Source organism: Mastomys coucha, unplaced genomic scaffold (genome assembly GCF_008632895.1).
Source record: "Mastomys coucha isolate ucsf_1 unplaced genomic scaffold, UCSF_Mcou_1 pScaffold22, whole genome shotgun sequence".
In the NCBI taxonomy this organism is placed as follows: domain Eukaryota; kingdom Metazoa; phylum Chordata; class Mammalia; order Rodentia; family Muridae; genus Mastomys; species Mastomys coucha.
The window spans coordinates 131,656,839-131,671,270 of record NW_022196905.1 but is presented as its reverse complement, the minus strand read 5'-3'; the positions used below and the strand labels follow the sequence as shown (position 1 = coordinate 131,671,270).

At 48.6% G+C, this 14,432-nt stretch overlaps 1 protein-coding gene across 2 annotated transcripts in view; it reads left to right on the top strand.

The window, feature by feature from the left end:
* The first annotated feature begins 4,395 nt into the window (after positions 1-4,395).
* Fbxo24 (F-box protein 24) overlaps positions 4,396-14,432 on the top strand; it is a 12,111-nt gene continuing 2,074 nt past the window's right edge. The window contains exons 1-8 of one of the 2 annotated variants that reach the window (XM_031338379.1): positions 4,396-4,780; positions 5,041-5,136; positions 5,224-5,407; positions 7,219-7,457; positions 7,972-8,206; positions 9,644-9,802; positions 11,003-11,124; positions 11,343-11,474. In XM_031338379.1, the coding sequence (XP_031194239.1) occupies positions 4,709-4,780; positions 5,041-5,136; positions 5,224-5,407; positions 7,219-7,457; positions 7,972-8,206; positions 9,644-9,802; positions 11,003-11,124; positions 11,343-11,474 (1,239 nt within the window). In that variant the 5' untranslated portion in view covers positions 4,396-4,708. The remainder of the gene's footprint in view (positions 4,781-5,040; positions 5,137-5,223; positions 5,408-7,218; positions 7,458-7,971; positions 8,207-9,643; positions 9,803-11,002; positions 11,125-11,342; positions 11,475-14,432) is intronic. The other variant, XM_031338380.1, reaches the window with a different exon arrangement.

The window sequence follows — 14,432 nt, the reverse complement described above, 5'->3', positions numbered from 1 at the left end:
ACCAGGGACGCGTTAGAAGTGCCCAATCAGAAAGCGGCAAGGGGGCGGAACCTCTCGATTCCCGATTACACTGAGGGGAGGGAGGGGGTAAGAGCGAAGCACCCCGCCAACGGCCGCCGTTCCTGGTCGGCCCGCCCCGCGCGGCGACATCCAATCATAGCTCTCGACGCTGGAGATGGAGCCAATGAGACCCGCCCAGGAGGCGGGGACTGCAGCTCTCAACTTTAGGGGATTAGAGACCCAGAGACCGCAAACCTGCGGGTCAAGTCCTCTTTCAACCAGAACCAATTGCAATCTAGATACAGGCGAGTGACAGTGAAGACGACCAATTAAAAACCTGCAAAGGGAACCCGTCCCGGCCTCTTCTTTGAGGGACGGTTTTGTTCACCAATAACATGGGTTAGGAGATGCTCCATTCGCTACACAGAAGGCGGGTGAGCTGGAATATTTGAGACCCAGGTAAAGACAGTAAAGACGGCGCGCTGGGCGGGCTGACAGTGCAGGGTTAGAGCTGAGTCCTAGCTGTACTTGTTGGGGAGCAAGCCCGTGTCCAAGAAGTGGGAAAGGGCGAGGGATGCCCCAGTCAGCACTCAGGCTGTTGTCTCAACAGAAAGGACCATTTCCTCCTGCTCAGTCTCGAGTCCCTAATGGGAACGCTGGGGTTGATCGGTGAGGAGAGGGGGTTTCCAGCCCAGAGAGGGAAAGTCGTCAGACCTGCCAACTCCACTGAAGTGCCCCTGGGGAAGACTTGTGATGGCCAGACCAAACTTTAGAGACTACGAAGGATCTCATGGTCTCTAGAACAAAATCTTCGGGGTTTTTGGTTGGTTGGTTGGTTTTCCGAGACAGAATTTATTTCTGTGTAGCCCAGACTGTCCTGATACTTGCTCTGTAGACCAGGCTAGCCTCGAACTTAGAGCTCTGCCTGCCTGCCTCTGTCTCCCGAATGCCGGGACTAAAGGCATAAATGCCGGTGCATCGTCACCGACCGGCTAAGACCGTCGTTTTTTAGAAGCGAAGAAAGGGAAGCTGGGCAAATTTCAGGCCTCCACGTAGAACTGCCCCCCGCCCCCCCCCACATACTTTCATAACAGACTTTGTCTATTGGAAACCTCTTATTTGAAGTTGGGTGTGGTGGGATGAGCCTGTCTTGACAGTTCTTAAAAAGAGGAGGCAGAAGGATCAGGACTTCGAGGTCAATTCCAGGCAAGCTCAAAACTATTTTTTTTTTTTTTTTTAAGAAAAACAAAACAAAAACTTCTTGAGATACAGGAAGGAGTCCCAGTAGTAAAAGAATACTTTTTTTTTTTTTTTTTTAGATTTACTTTTAGAAGAATGCTAGTACTTAATAAACCTCCCTGTGTGGCTTCTGTCATTAGGAAACAGGCACCCCAACACTGCCTCTGCTCTTCCGAGGTTAGTCCTGTGGTGAGCCATGCCACTAAGCATCCCCCTGGACGCCTTGACTGCTTACCAAAGTGGCTGTAACTGTGGCTAACATGGCCCCGTAATTTCAGTCTTTTTTTTTTCCTCAATGTGGGAGGCATGGTAACCTAAAGAAATGAGGGAGACTGGCTTTCTGAGACACGATCTCCTATAGTCCTAGCTGGCCTCTTGCTGGTGATGTCGCTAGAAGTGACCATGAACAACTCCTGTCACCACCTCTCAAGTGCTGGAATTACAGGTGTGCACCCTCATGCAGGGCTTGCTTAGGGAGCTTAAAATCTTTTTTTTATAAAGTGTTACTAACAATTCACTTCTTTTTTATTTATTTTATGTATATGAGTACACTGTAGCTGTGTACTGATGGTTGTGAGCCATCTTGTGGTTGCTGGGAACTGAATTCAGGACCCTGCTTGCTCCAGTCAACCCCACTTGCTCTGGTCAGCCCCGCTCACTCTGACCCTGCTTGCTCCAGCCCAAAGATTTATTAATTATATCTAAGTACACTGTAGCTGTCTTCAGACACACCAGAAGAGGGTGTCAGATCTCATTATGGATGGTTGTGAGCCACCATGCGGTTGCTGGGAATTGAACTCAGGACCCTCGGAAGAGCAGTCAGTGCTCTCAACTGCTGAGCTATCTCTCCAGCCCTTAAAATCTTTTGTATTGACAGAAGACCACATCTGCTTCCCATGTTGCCTGACCACCAGTAACTGAAGTTGCTATCTTGTCTCATGTCATACCTGCTACACTGATATGCCTAAACACTTACTAAAGTATTAAAGATTGGAGGCTGGTGAGAGAGTTTGATCAACTTCTGCTCGAAGCACCCAACAGAGTGACTCACAGAAGCCTGGATCTCCTGCTCCAGGCCATCCAGGGCTCTCTTCTGGCCACCATAGGCATTGGACTCACAGACTCGTTCCTCCACACATACACACAGGCATACACAATTAAAAAGAAATTAAACCTTAGGAGGCTGGGGAGAGAGAGATCTGAGAAGCTGTGAGCACTGGCTGCTCTTGCAGAGGACCCAGGTGTTGTTCGCAGCAGCCACATGGCAGCTCACAGCCATCTGAAACTCCCAGTTCCATGGCGTCTGTGCATTTATATGGTACTCATACATGCAGGCAACACACACACGCACACTTGGTTTTTGTTTTGGGTTTTGGTTTTTAAAGTCTGTCTCCCAGGCAGCTGGGACAGTATTTATTTATTTATTTATTTATTTATTTATTTATTTATGTGAATGAGTACACTTCAGACACACCAGAAGACAGTATCAGATCCCATACAGATGATTGTGAGCCACCATGTGGTTGCTGGGAATTGAACTTAGGACCTCTGGAAGAGCAGTTAGTCAGTGTTCTTAACTGCTGAGCCATCTCTCCAGCCCCACACTTGTTTTACAAAGTAAATCTTTTTTTTTTTTTTTTTTTTTTTTTTTTTTTTTTTTTTTTAAGAGACAGGTTTCTCTGTGTAGCCCTGGCTGTCCTGGAACTCTGTAGACCAGGCTAGCCTCGAACTCAGAAATCCACCTGCCTCTGCATCCCAAGTGCTGGGATTAAAGGCGTGCGCCACTACCACCCGGCCAAAGTAAATCTTTAAAAAAAAAAAAAAAAGTTGGATGTACCAGCGCACACTCCTTTAGTCTCAGTAATCAGGAGGCAGAGGCAGGTAGATCTGTGAGTTCAGGGCCAGCCTGCTCTATATACTGAGTTCTAGGACAGCCAGAGCTACCTAGTGAGACTCTGTCTCAAAAAATAAGTAATGGAACACTTAAAATTTGGACTAGATAAATGGCTTAGTGGGTAAAGGAATGTTAAATTCCCAGGACCCACAGGTTAGGAAGAGAGAAACTGCTCTCAAGCTGACCTTCACCTGTGTGCTGTATAACTGCACACATACACATGCATGGGCACGCGGGCACACAATGCACACACACAGTATGGATGCAACAGAATTCTTTTTCATTATTAAAATTCCTTCTTAGGTTTCCAAGGTAGCTGTTTGCTAGTTTCCATAAGAAAGCAGGGGTTGGAATCCAAAGCCCTGCACATGAGCTGTATCTCCTAGTTAACACAGATAATGGAGCTGGCGTGGGTGATGAGTAGCAGGTTAGAGCAGTCAATGAATGGGTCTGCTGGGCTCTTATGCACTGCTTGTCTAACAGAACGAAATCCTTCTGAGCTCCTGGGAAAGCCATATTCCCTACATTTATTGGTGTAGACCTTCCCCGTCTATCAGATGCAACCTCGTCTGCTGTTCTTCCTGGACAGTGTGTCACTCCACAGGAAACGCCAAGTGCCTGGACTCTGGGGAATGCCCTAAACTCGAGGGCTTCCCCCCACCTCAATAGCTTGTCCTCTACCTGTGCAACCAGGCCATTGGCCATACGGAAAGCAGCATGTGAATCTGGCCTTGTTTTCAGTGAGATTGTAAAGTATTTATACTCAGTTGTTCTCATTTGCATCTTGCTTTTGTGAGCAGGAAGTTAGAGGAGGGTCCCCTTTTCTCCACTGTCTTTGCCAGTCAAAGTTTTTTTATTGTTGTTTTGTTTTTATTTTATTTTGTTGAGATAATGTCTCATGTAATGCAGTAATGCGGAGTGGCCTCAAATGCATTATGTAGCCAACAGTGACCTTGAACTTCTTTTCTGATCCTCCTGTTTCCACTTCCCAAGTGCTGGGATTACAAGTGTGCACGGCCATATTGAGCTTTAGCTGGTGCTGAGGAATCAAACCCAGGGCCTCATGCATGACAGGCAAGCACTCCTACTGAGCTTACATCCAGCCCTATACATTTTTTGGCTTTGTACTCTGCAGATACAAATCCCTGGAAGCCTGGGACTACTTAAGAGTCCCCAGTTTTTCTCTTCAGAGTTCAATTGAAAACTGAGAAAGTCTACTACTACTTTCTAGAAGAGGAAGGACTTACCGTCTATCAATAGTTCACTCTTTATATCTCCAATAAAGCATGTATCCCATGAGCCCTCTGGCAGCCATATCTGAGCTAGAACCCAGAAGCTACCTCTGGGGTCAGGCTAAGGAGAATAGGTCACAGTTGCTGGACAGTGAGGTCACAAAAAGGTTTATGTGCCCCAGACTCCATGGGGGTGGGGCCTAGATGATAGAGGGGCCCTAGAGGTCCCCCAAGCCTAGACTGGGGACATGGTGTGGGAAAGGCAGCGGGGACGGGGGCCTGGGGCCTGGGCAGCCAAGGGGCCTGGAGAGATGAGGGCAGGAGCAGGGAGGGGCCAGTCAGGATGGTGAGGAGAAGCCGGAGACAGAAGCTGAAAAAATTGACCAGGCTGTGCAGACAGGAGGAGGGGCTCAGGGTGAGGGGGGTGGCAAGGCAAGGGAAGGGCAGGGAGTTGACTAGCAGTGAAAAATCCAGGGACAGGACCAGGAATAAGGCAGGCAAGGGAGGGATGAAAGTCCAAGGTCCTGGAGAGAGATGGGAGGGCTGGATTTGCTAGCATAGAGTTGGAATTGGATGAACCTCAAGGCAGGACTTTAAAAAAAAAAAAAAACTAGTTTGAACAGCAGAGAAAAAAACCAGGCATGACCTCCACTGAACCCCTTTCTTCTCTGGCAGGTGAAGCGCAGCTGCCCTTCTTGTGGCCTGGAGGCTGGGAGTGAAAAGAAGGAAAGAGGGAACCCTATTTCTGTTCAGTTGTTCCCCCCAGAGCTGGTGAGACTTTAGGGTTTGGGGAGGACGGCGACTGCAGGGCTGAAGACCATCCTGTGACTCTCCCTCCTCCCTCCTGCTCCTCCACAGGTGGAACACATTGTCTCCTTCCTCCCAGTCAAAGATGTGGTCGCCCTAGGCCAGACCTGCCACTACTTCCATGAAGTGTGTGATGCTGAGGGCGTGTGGAGGCGCATCTGTCGACGGCTCAGCCCACGCATCCGTGACCAGGGTTCTGGTGCTCGGCCCTGGAAGAGAGCTGCCATTCTTAACTGTACTCTTCCCCTCAGTAACTTCTTCCTCTTGCTGCCTGCCTCAGCCCTTCCTTATTCTAGGAACTTCCTTCTCTATCGTGTGGTCTGACGGTCTTTGCACACCCTGGCAACCTTTTGTCTGAGAGAAAGTTGTTAGTCTCAAGCATACCCCAGGGAGTACTTCCTCCAAGGTTCTCAGCCCCCCTCTGACACACAGCCCATTCACAACTTGATTACCATTTTAGCCGTGTCTGCCTGCGTGCACCAACTCTTCCATGTCTAACCCTAGAGACAGCCCTATTTCCCAGACGTGGACTTTAACTCTTCTCTCTCTCTCTCTTTCTCTCTCTCTCTCTCTCTCTGTGTGTGTTCATATGTGTGTGTATATTGGTGCATCAGCAAGTTCAGTCACATGTGGAGGCCAGAGGTTGACACTGATTATCTTCCTCTCTCTGTCCCTCTCTCTACCTTATGTATTTTTAAATATTTACCTTTGTTTCATGCGTATGGGTGTTTGGCCTGCATATATGTCTGTGCACCACGTGCACACTGTGCCAAGAAGGCCAGAAGAGGGCACTGGGTCATCTGGACCTGGAGTTATAGATGGTTCTGAACTACCACTAGGGAGCTGAGAAGCAAGCCAGGTCCCCAGAAGAGGGACCGGTGCTCTTAACCACTGTGCCATCTCTCCAGCCATGCCTTTTGTTCTGAAGCAGACTCTTGCACTGGACCAGGAGCTTGCCGTGTTGGCTAGACAGAGTGGCCAGCAAGCCCCAGGGAGCCTTCTGTCTCTGCTTTCCGCTTCCCCGCCCCCCCAGCCAGTGCATGCTTTAAAAGGTTCCACACCAGCGTCCCTATGGGTGCTGGGGCTCTGGACTAGGGTCCCCATGCTTGCACAGCACATAACTTTACACACAAAGCCATCTCCCCAGACTTTTGTCACCTGGACAGTTGAAATGAAGTAGTAACTTTTCTCATGTTTATGTGTGTGTGGTGTCGTCATGTTTGTGTGTATTCAGACACATGCACGTTGGGATGTGTTCGTGTAGATACCAGTGTTGCTATCAGGAGGCATCTTCAAGCATCCTTCAGTGAAGCAGAGTCTCCCAGTCAAACCCCAAAAGAGTCTCGCCAACTACCTTGCTCTGAGGATCCCCTTTCTCCCATTTCCAAGGCCAGAATTGCAGAGAGGCCAAGAAATCCATCCAGGTTTTCCTCTCTCTCTCAACTCTGGTCCTCATGCCTGCCAGGCAAGAACCTAACCACCAAGCCATCTCCCCAGCCAGAGACGAAATAATGTGTGGTGGTGGTGGCTGTCCTATTTATTACATAATAGGTAGCAGTACCAACTCCCAGTGTCTCTGAAGGACAAAATCACCCCAGTTTGAGAACAGTGACCCAAATACTCCACTTCAGAAAGGCCCTACCTAATCGCTTCTCTGCCCCCCCATACACATTCGAGAGTTTAGAGAGAGCTGACCAGAAAGCCCGAGATGAAAGAAGATAGCTGGATTGTCTTGCCTCTCCCTATCTTTCTTCTTTCTGCTTTTCTGGTTGTTCTTATGCTTGCTTGATGTCTCTCTCAAGGTTGAACTAAAAAGATGCTTAGCGTGAAGCACAAGTGTGGCCCTGGGATGAAGTGGGGCAGTTGTAGGGTATAAACCCAAGTTTTCTGTGTCACCCCAGGAAGGAGTCTGGTCCCTAAGTCTAGGGATGGAAAAATAAAATCTCAATAGCAGGGCGTCTGGAAAACAAAATCCACCTCACCCAAGCTTTGACTCTCACCGCTCCTATCGCCTCGACCCTGAAACCATCCCCTCCTGTTTTTCAGATACGAAGGGCCTGTATTTCCAGGCATTCGGAGGACGACGCCGATGTCTCAGCAAGAGTGTAGCCCCCATGCTAGCCCATGGCTATCGCCGCTTCCTACCCACGAAGGATCATGTGTTTATTCTTGACTATGTGGGGACCCTCTTCTTCCTCAAAAATGCTCTGGTCTCCTCCACCCTGGGCCAGATCCAGTGGAAGCGGGCCTGCCGCTACGTGGTGTTGTGTCGAGGTGCCAAGGATGTGAGTAGAGGAATTCTGGCCTCAGAGAACTCACTAGTCCTGAGTCTCTCCCTTAAGGAGACATCTGCCCTCTCAGAGGGAACCTGAAAGCAATCCGTTTTACCATTTTCCTGTTTGTTTGTTTGTTTCTACTGGGAATTGAACCCAGGATATCACATATGTCAGGCAAGCATTCTGCCACTGAGTCAGATCACCACTCTTAAGCTCTCACTTCTTTTGTTTTTGTTTTTTTTTAGTTTGTTTTTCGACACAGGGTTTCTCTGTGTAGCCCTAGCTGTCCTGGAACTCACTCTGTAGACCAGGCTGGCCTTGAACTCAGAAATCCACCTGCCTCTGCCTCCCAAGTGCTGGGATTAAAGGCGTGTGCCGCCACCGCCGCCGCCACCACCACCCGGCAAGCTCTCACTTATTAACCTTGGACCAAGCATTTCATTTGCCATCCCATGATCCACTTGCTCTAGCCTCATCCCACCCAGAGCCTTAGATCCCCAGACAGCATCATCTTGTTCCACAGTTTGCATCCGACCCAAGATGTGACACAGTTTATCGGAAATACCTCTATGTTTTGGCTACTCGGGAACAGCCCGCAGTGGTGGGCACCACCGGTAGCCGGGCCTGCGACTGTGTGGAGGTCTATCTGCAGTCCAGTGGGCAGCGGGTCTTCAAGATGACATTCCACCACTCCATGAGCTTCAAGCAGATCGTGCTGGTTGGCCAGGAGACCCAGCGTGCCCTACTGCTGCTCACAGGTGTGACATAGTGGTTTGCAAATGTCTAGCAAATTCTTCAGGACCTGCTCAAGAGGGGAGAGAAAGAAAGGAGTCTGCCAGAGAGCAGTCTACCTGCTGCCGGCTCCCGCTCTTGACCCCAAAAGTTCTAGAATTCTCATAGAATTTCAGATAAATTCTCAGGCTAGGGATGTAGATCAGTCTCCATGAAGTGCCATATAAAGTGGATGTGGTGATACATGCCTGTACTCCCAGCAATGGGGAGGTGGAAGCAGGGGAGTCCTGAGTTCGTGGTTATTAACCTACATAGAGAGTTTGAGGCAATCTACATAAGACTTTATTTCAGAAATAAAACAGGAGTGTGGAGTAAATGGTACATTGGGTAAAGACTCAGGGGTAACAAGCAATGAGATGAGTGTGGATTCCCAGAACCAACAGAAAGGCCAACGTTAAGGCCAGCACTGGTAATGCAAGTCTGTAATCTTATGGTGAGAGTCAAGATGGAGACAGGAGAATCCCGGAGCCCTCAGGGTAGCTAGTCTGCATATATAGTGGTAGGGATGAGACTGTAACATAGACAGGGTAAAAGGTAAGGACCAACACCAGAGGCTGTCCTCTGACTTCTGCGTATGCACTGGGCATGCGTGCCCACGCTCTTAAAATGCTTTGGTAAGTAGTTTGAAAAGCACTGTTCTAACGAATATCTGATTTTAAAAATCCAATCTCCTCCTAGCCTTCATTCGAGGTACTTCACTTTAAACCCCAAATTGCCCACTTTCCCAGGACCTCAGTCCTAGAGACTGGGACCCTGTGGACTTCCGAATGCTAGGCAGGGACCTAAATAGCTAGGCTTCGTTTTTCCCAACACTCAAATTAAAATCACTAATCACTAGGTCTGCTCTCCATTCGTCTCTCATGCTGACGTACCTCCTGTTTTATTTTCAGGGTTGAAGTCTGGGGGCTGGAAGCTATTCTTTCTTTTTTCCCTTCCTCTTGCTATTCTTTCTTTTCCCTTATCTTATTTCTGTTGTTGTTGAGGCAGAGTCTTACTAAGTACTTCAATCCTGGCTAGCCTAGAACTTACTATGTAGATCACATTGATCTTGAGCTAGCAAACAGTGGTCTGCCTGTCTCTGCCTTCCACGTGCTGAAATTAAAAGAACGTGTCACCATTCTTTACCCATCCCCTATATGTGTGTGTTTGTATATGTGCAGGCATGCATATGTCACATGCACATGCAGAGGTCAGAGGACAACTTTCAGGACTCTGTTCCCACCATGGGTCTTAGCAGTTGAACTCAGCTGTCAAAAGTCCTCTTACCCTTGGCTCTCCATCCTTCCCTTTCCACTCTACGCTAGGGCAGGCAGCATTGCTGTTGAGTATCCCATGGGATGCTTATCTGGCTATTGATGAATCCCTTCTCCTATGTAATGGGATGCCTCCCTTCATACCCCCAGAGGAAGGAAAGATCTACTCCTTGGTTGTGAATGAGACCCAGCTGGACCAGCCAGGCTCCTATACAGTGCAGTTGGCCCTCCGGAAAGTGTCTCGGTGCCTGCCTCACCTGCGTGTGACCTGCATGGCTTCCAACCAGAGCAGCACCCTCTATATCACGGGTAAGAAGCACCTCCCAGGCTTAGGGAAAAGTACTTGTGCAAGGCTGAGGATAAGTTCAAGCCCCCAGAACACACACAGAGCAGTACCCAGAGGCAGAGATGGGCGGTGGGGTCCCTGTAAACTTGTAGACCTGTCAGTCTGGCATTAAAACAGTAAGCAACCCTACCTCAAACAAGGCAGGAGGCACAGACAACCTGAGGTTGTCCTTTGACTTTGACACAAATGCTGTGGCACACACATGCATCACACAACACACACACACACACACACACACACACACACACACACACACACACACACTGAAAACTTAAAAACAACTCTCCCTCTCTCTCTCTTAAGATTCCAGTCTTGGGCAGATCCCTCCATACACTCAAACTCCTTAGGGCATCCTAGTGACTGTGGCTAGGCTCCCAGCTATCAGAGCTGACGTGTTGATTGTATGAGACTTCCTGCAATCTTTCAGCTTTTACCATCACAGGTGGGGCTTTAGTGTCTCAGAGTGGGCCTTGAGTGGAGCAAGGAGCAGCTTAAAGAATGCCTTGCATATCCTGGAGCCCCAGAGCACCAGTCAGAGGCTAAGTGTCCATCAGGACAACAAGTAACGATTAACCACTGGCCTCTTAGCTCCCATGTAGAACAATCTACAAGTCCAAGAGACTTGTGGCCTTTTGACAATCTTGGTGTGACTGGATCAGCCAAGGGACGTGCAGGGTGATGAATGCCCTACGTATAGTACTTGGGAGGCTGAGGCAAGATGATGGCTGAGTCTGGTGACGGGGGTTGCAGAGTTGGACTTCATCTCAGACAGAGGGTCAACTTCGAAGTCACACCTCTCCACAGACTGCTCAGTGGGGCCCCCTGTGGCCCTGGGGTGTGGCATGGAGAGGTTCCCACTCTCACCTAAGTACCGTCCAGGGTTGATGGCTCTTTCAGCTTGGAGGGGCCCTCATGTCCCTGCCTGCAGTCAGTGTTTGCAGTGCCACCTCTCCACTTGCCCATTCCCAGCTATTTATTTGTTTATTGTGTACCAGTGAAGGTAGGGCCCCGTGGGACCTTCCCACCCCCTCCACCTATTGTAATCAGTCCTTGAACTTAATAAAATGTGAATGGAAGTGTCAAAACAAAACAAAAAACAAAACAAAAAAAAACCAGGAAACAGGTGCCTGAAGCTGCTGAGCTGAGGGCTCCTGACCCCCCAGACCAGGGGGAAGTGTATTTTGAGGTGCACACCCCAGGGGTGTATCGTGATCTCTTTGGGACCCTTCAAGCATTTGACCCTCTGGACCACCAGATGCCACTGGCTCTCTCCCTGCCTGCCAAGGTAGGATGCTGCTGTGGAGGATGGCAGGGCAATTTAGGCTGGTGCAGAGCAGAGGGTTGGGCTCTAGGGGTTGGAAGATTCGATTGGGGGGGGTGGAGTTTGGGGGGGAAGGGGGAGAACAAGGGGAGGCCAGGTGGGATTGGTTAGGGGGAGATTCTGGAGCTGAGTGTCCTGGGAACAGAGTGGGTCACTTGTTCTCGCTGTCGTAACCTCCGTAGGTCCTCTTCTGTGCTCTTGGCTATAACCACCTTGGCCTGGTAGATGAATTCGGCCGGATCTTTATGCAGGGAAATAACAGATATGGGCAGCTGGGAACTGGAGACAAAATGGACCGAGGAGAACCAACACAGGTGAGATTGTTTCCTGGTGACTCTGCAATCAGTGACTGCCACATTTCCTAGAAACCACTTTCTCTTCCCCTAAGCAAAGCTAAGCCCATTACTTATAACACCCGAGCCACTGCTGCAGGTCTTACCCCAGAAGGTCTGCTCTGTGCTGTGCACACTGTGTATGCAGAAGGAATTGAGTGGAGGAGTAGGCTGGAGGAACCTGGGTGTGCTGAAGTACTTAGGAAAGGTGAGATGCAGCCTGAGAAGATGGCTCAGAATGTAAAGTGCTTGTCACGTGAGCTGGAAGACCTGTGTTCAGATCCCTAGTACCCCGGTAAAAAGCTGGGTGTGGTGATAAGCACCTGTGATACCAGCTCTGGGAGGAGACAGAGGCTCCCAGGACTCACCAGCCAGCCAGTCTAGCCAGCCGGTGTGCTCCAGGTTCAGTGAGAGACCCTGCCTCAAAAAGATGGAAGGCGAGCTGGAGAGATGGCTCAGCGGTTAAGAGCACTGACTGCTCTTCCAGAGGTCCTGAGTTCAATTCCCTGCAACCACATGGTGGCTCACAACCACCTGTAATCCCTTCTGATCCAATGCCCTCTTCTGGAGTGTCTGAAGACAGCAACAGTGTACTTAACAAACAAATAAATAAATCTAAAAAAAAAAAAAAAGATGGAAGGCAAGTGAGAAAGACACTCAGCTTTGACTCCAGCCTCGATAACCACAGGCATGAATATGCATCCCCTACACTCATGCACATTGCTTTAAAAAGGTAAGCTACTAGCAGAGCCTTTGGGTGTGAAAAGGTTCCCATGGGGACAGAAAAGGCATTCCATGTAATGAGAACAGGGTAATGATGTATACCCTGGCTATAGCCCCAGTGCGTGGTATGTGGAGACAGGAGGATCATAAATTGAAGATTATCATCAGCTACACAGTGAGTTCTAGGCCAGCCAGGCTACATGTGACCTTTCTTAGTTGCTGTTCTGTTGCTGCGAAGACCAAGGCAACTCTTAGGAAAGAAAGCTTACACACAGTTTTGGAGGGTTAGTCCATGATCCTTCCTGGTGGCGCTGGAGGTCACACCTTTTAATTCTTCAATTGTCCTCAAACAGTGCCACTTTCTGGTGACCAAGCACTCAAATGTATGAGCCTATGGGGCAGGTCTCACTCAAACCACCCCAGGACCCATCCCAAAATCAAGAGCTATGAGATGGTTATCAGGTAACAGTACTTGCCACCAAGCCTGATGATCTGAATTCAATCCCTGTGAGCCCTCATGGGGAAGGATAAAACTGATACTGCAGAAGTTGTCCCATGGGTATTGTAGCTGTGGTCATGGACAAACTGTGTTTATCTGAAGGGGGTTGGATGAGATATCATATGACATGTAAATAAAGAAAATAGCTAATAAAAGAAAAGAAAGAAAAGGGAGCTGTAAATGAAAAATACCGGAGGAGGGAGGTGGGGGCGAGAGAAGAATGAAGCCAAGACAAGGTTCTGATACAAGACTCCAAGTTTAGCTGGGCAGTGGTGGCGCACACCTTTAATCCCAGCACTTGGGAGGCAGAAGCAGGCAGATTTCTGAGTTCGAGGCCAGCCTGGTCTACAGAGTGAGTTCCAGGACAGCCAGGGCTACACAGAGAAACCCTGTCTGGGGAAAAAAAAAAGACTCCAAGTTTAATACTCAGCACTGCGTTATATAGGGAAAACCCACAAACCCCATCCTTTGTTTCAGCCGGATTGTGTTGCAAAGCAAGGTCAGCTGGCAGTCTATTCTTCCCAAGGCAGATACTCCACCTTGGTTGAGGTCCTACAAAGCAAAAGCTCAAGGTCTATTCAGCCTGCTCAAGGCTGGGAAGGGCACTGGGCAAACAAAAACTATGGAATAATACGACACACTATAATCACATCATTTATTGAAAACTTGTAATGTGCCGGGCGGTGGTGGCTCATGCCTTTAATCCCAGCACTTGGGAGGCAGAAGCAGGCAGATTTCTGAGTTCGAGGCCAGCCTGGTCTACAGAGTGAGTTTCAGGACAGCCAGGGCTACACAGAGTAACCCTGTCTCAAAAAAACAAAAACAAAAACAAAAACCCCAAAATAAATAAATAAATAAATAAATAAATAAATAAATAATGAAGGCAAGCTAGTACAGTGCTTGCTTTGCTAGTATGAGGGTCTGAGTTTGATTCCTAGAAATCATGTGTCTTTGTTTTTGTTTTTAAAAAAGTCCGGCACAGTAGTGCATGATTATAGTCCCAGCCATGAGGAACAGAGGAGCCTCCAGGCTGTCAGACTACAGGTAGCCAGGCCTCGAGACTCAGCCCCAGCTAAGGTTGCCCCTCTGAGTACCACACACATATGTTCACCTGTGTCTGCACCATAGAGTAGCTATAGAGAAGTTAGTAGTTAGCGGTGGGATTCCCAGTTTGATTTTTTTTTTTAAGATTTATTTATTTATTTGTTACATGTAAGTATACTGTAGCTGTCTTAAGACGCACCAGAAAAGGGCGATAGATCTCATTATGGGTGGTTGTGAGCCACCATGTGGTTGCTGGGATTTGAACTCAGAACCTCTGGAAGAACAGTCAGTGCTCTTAAGCGCTGAGCCATTTCTCCACCCTCCCCCCACCCCAAGTTTGATTTTTTTGAGACAAACTCCCACTGTGTAGCCTGGTCTGGACTGGAACTCACTTTATTCCTCTGCTTACCCATGCCTAGCTGACCTTTTAATTCTTAGATTAATTTTATTTATTGTATGTAAGTACACTGTAGCTGTCTTCAGACACCCCAGAAGAGGGCACCAGATCTCATTACAGATGGTTGTGAGCCACCATGTGGTTGCTGGGATTTGAACTCAGGACCTCTGGAAGAACAGTCAATGCTCTTAACCGCTGAGCCATCTCTCCAGGCCCCTGACCTTTTAATTCTTTTTTTTCTTTTTCTTTTTCTTTCTTTCTTTTTTTTTTTTTTTTT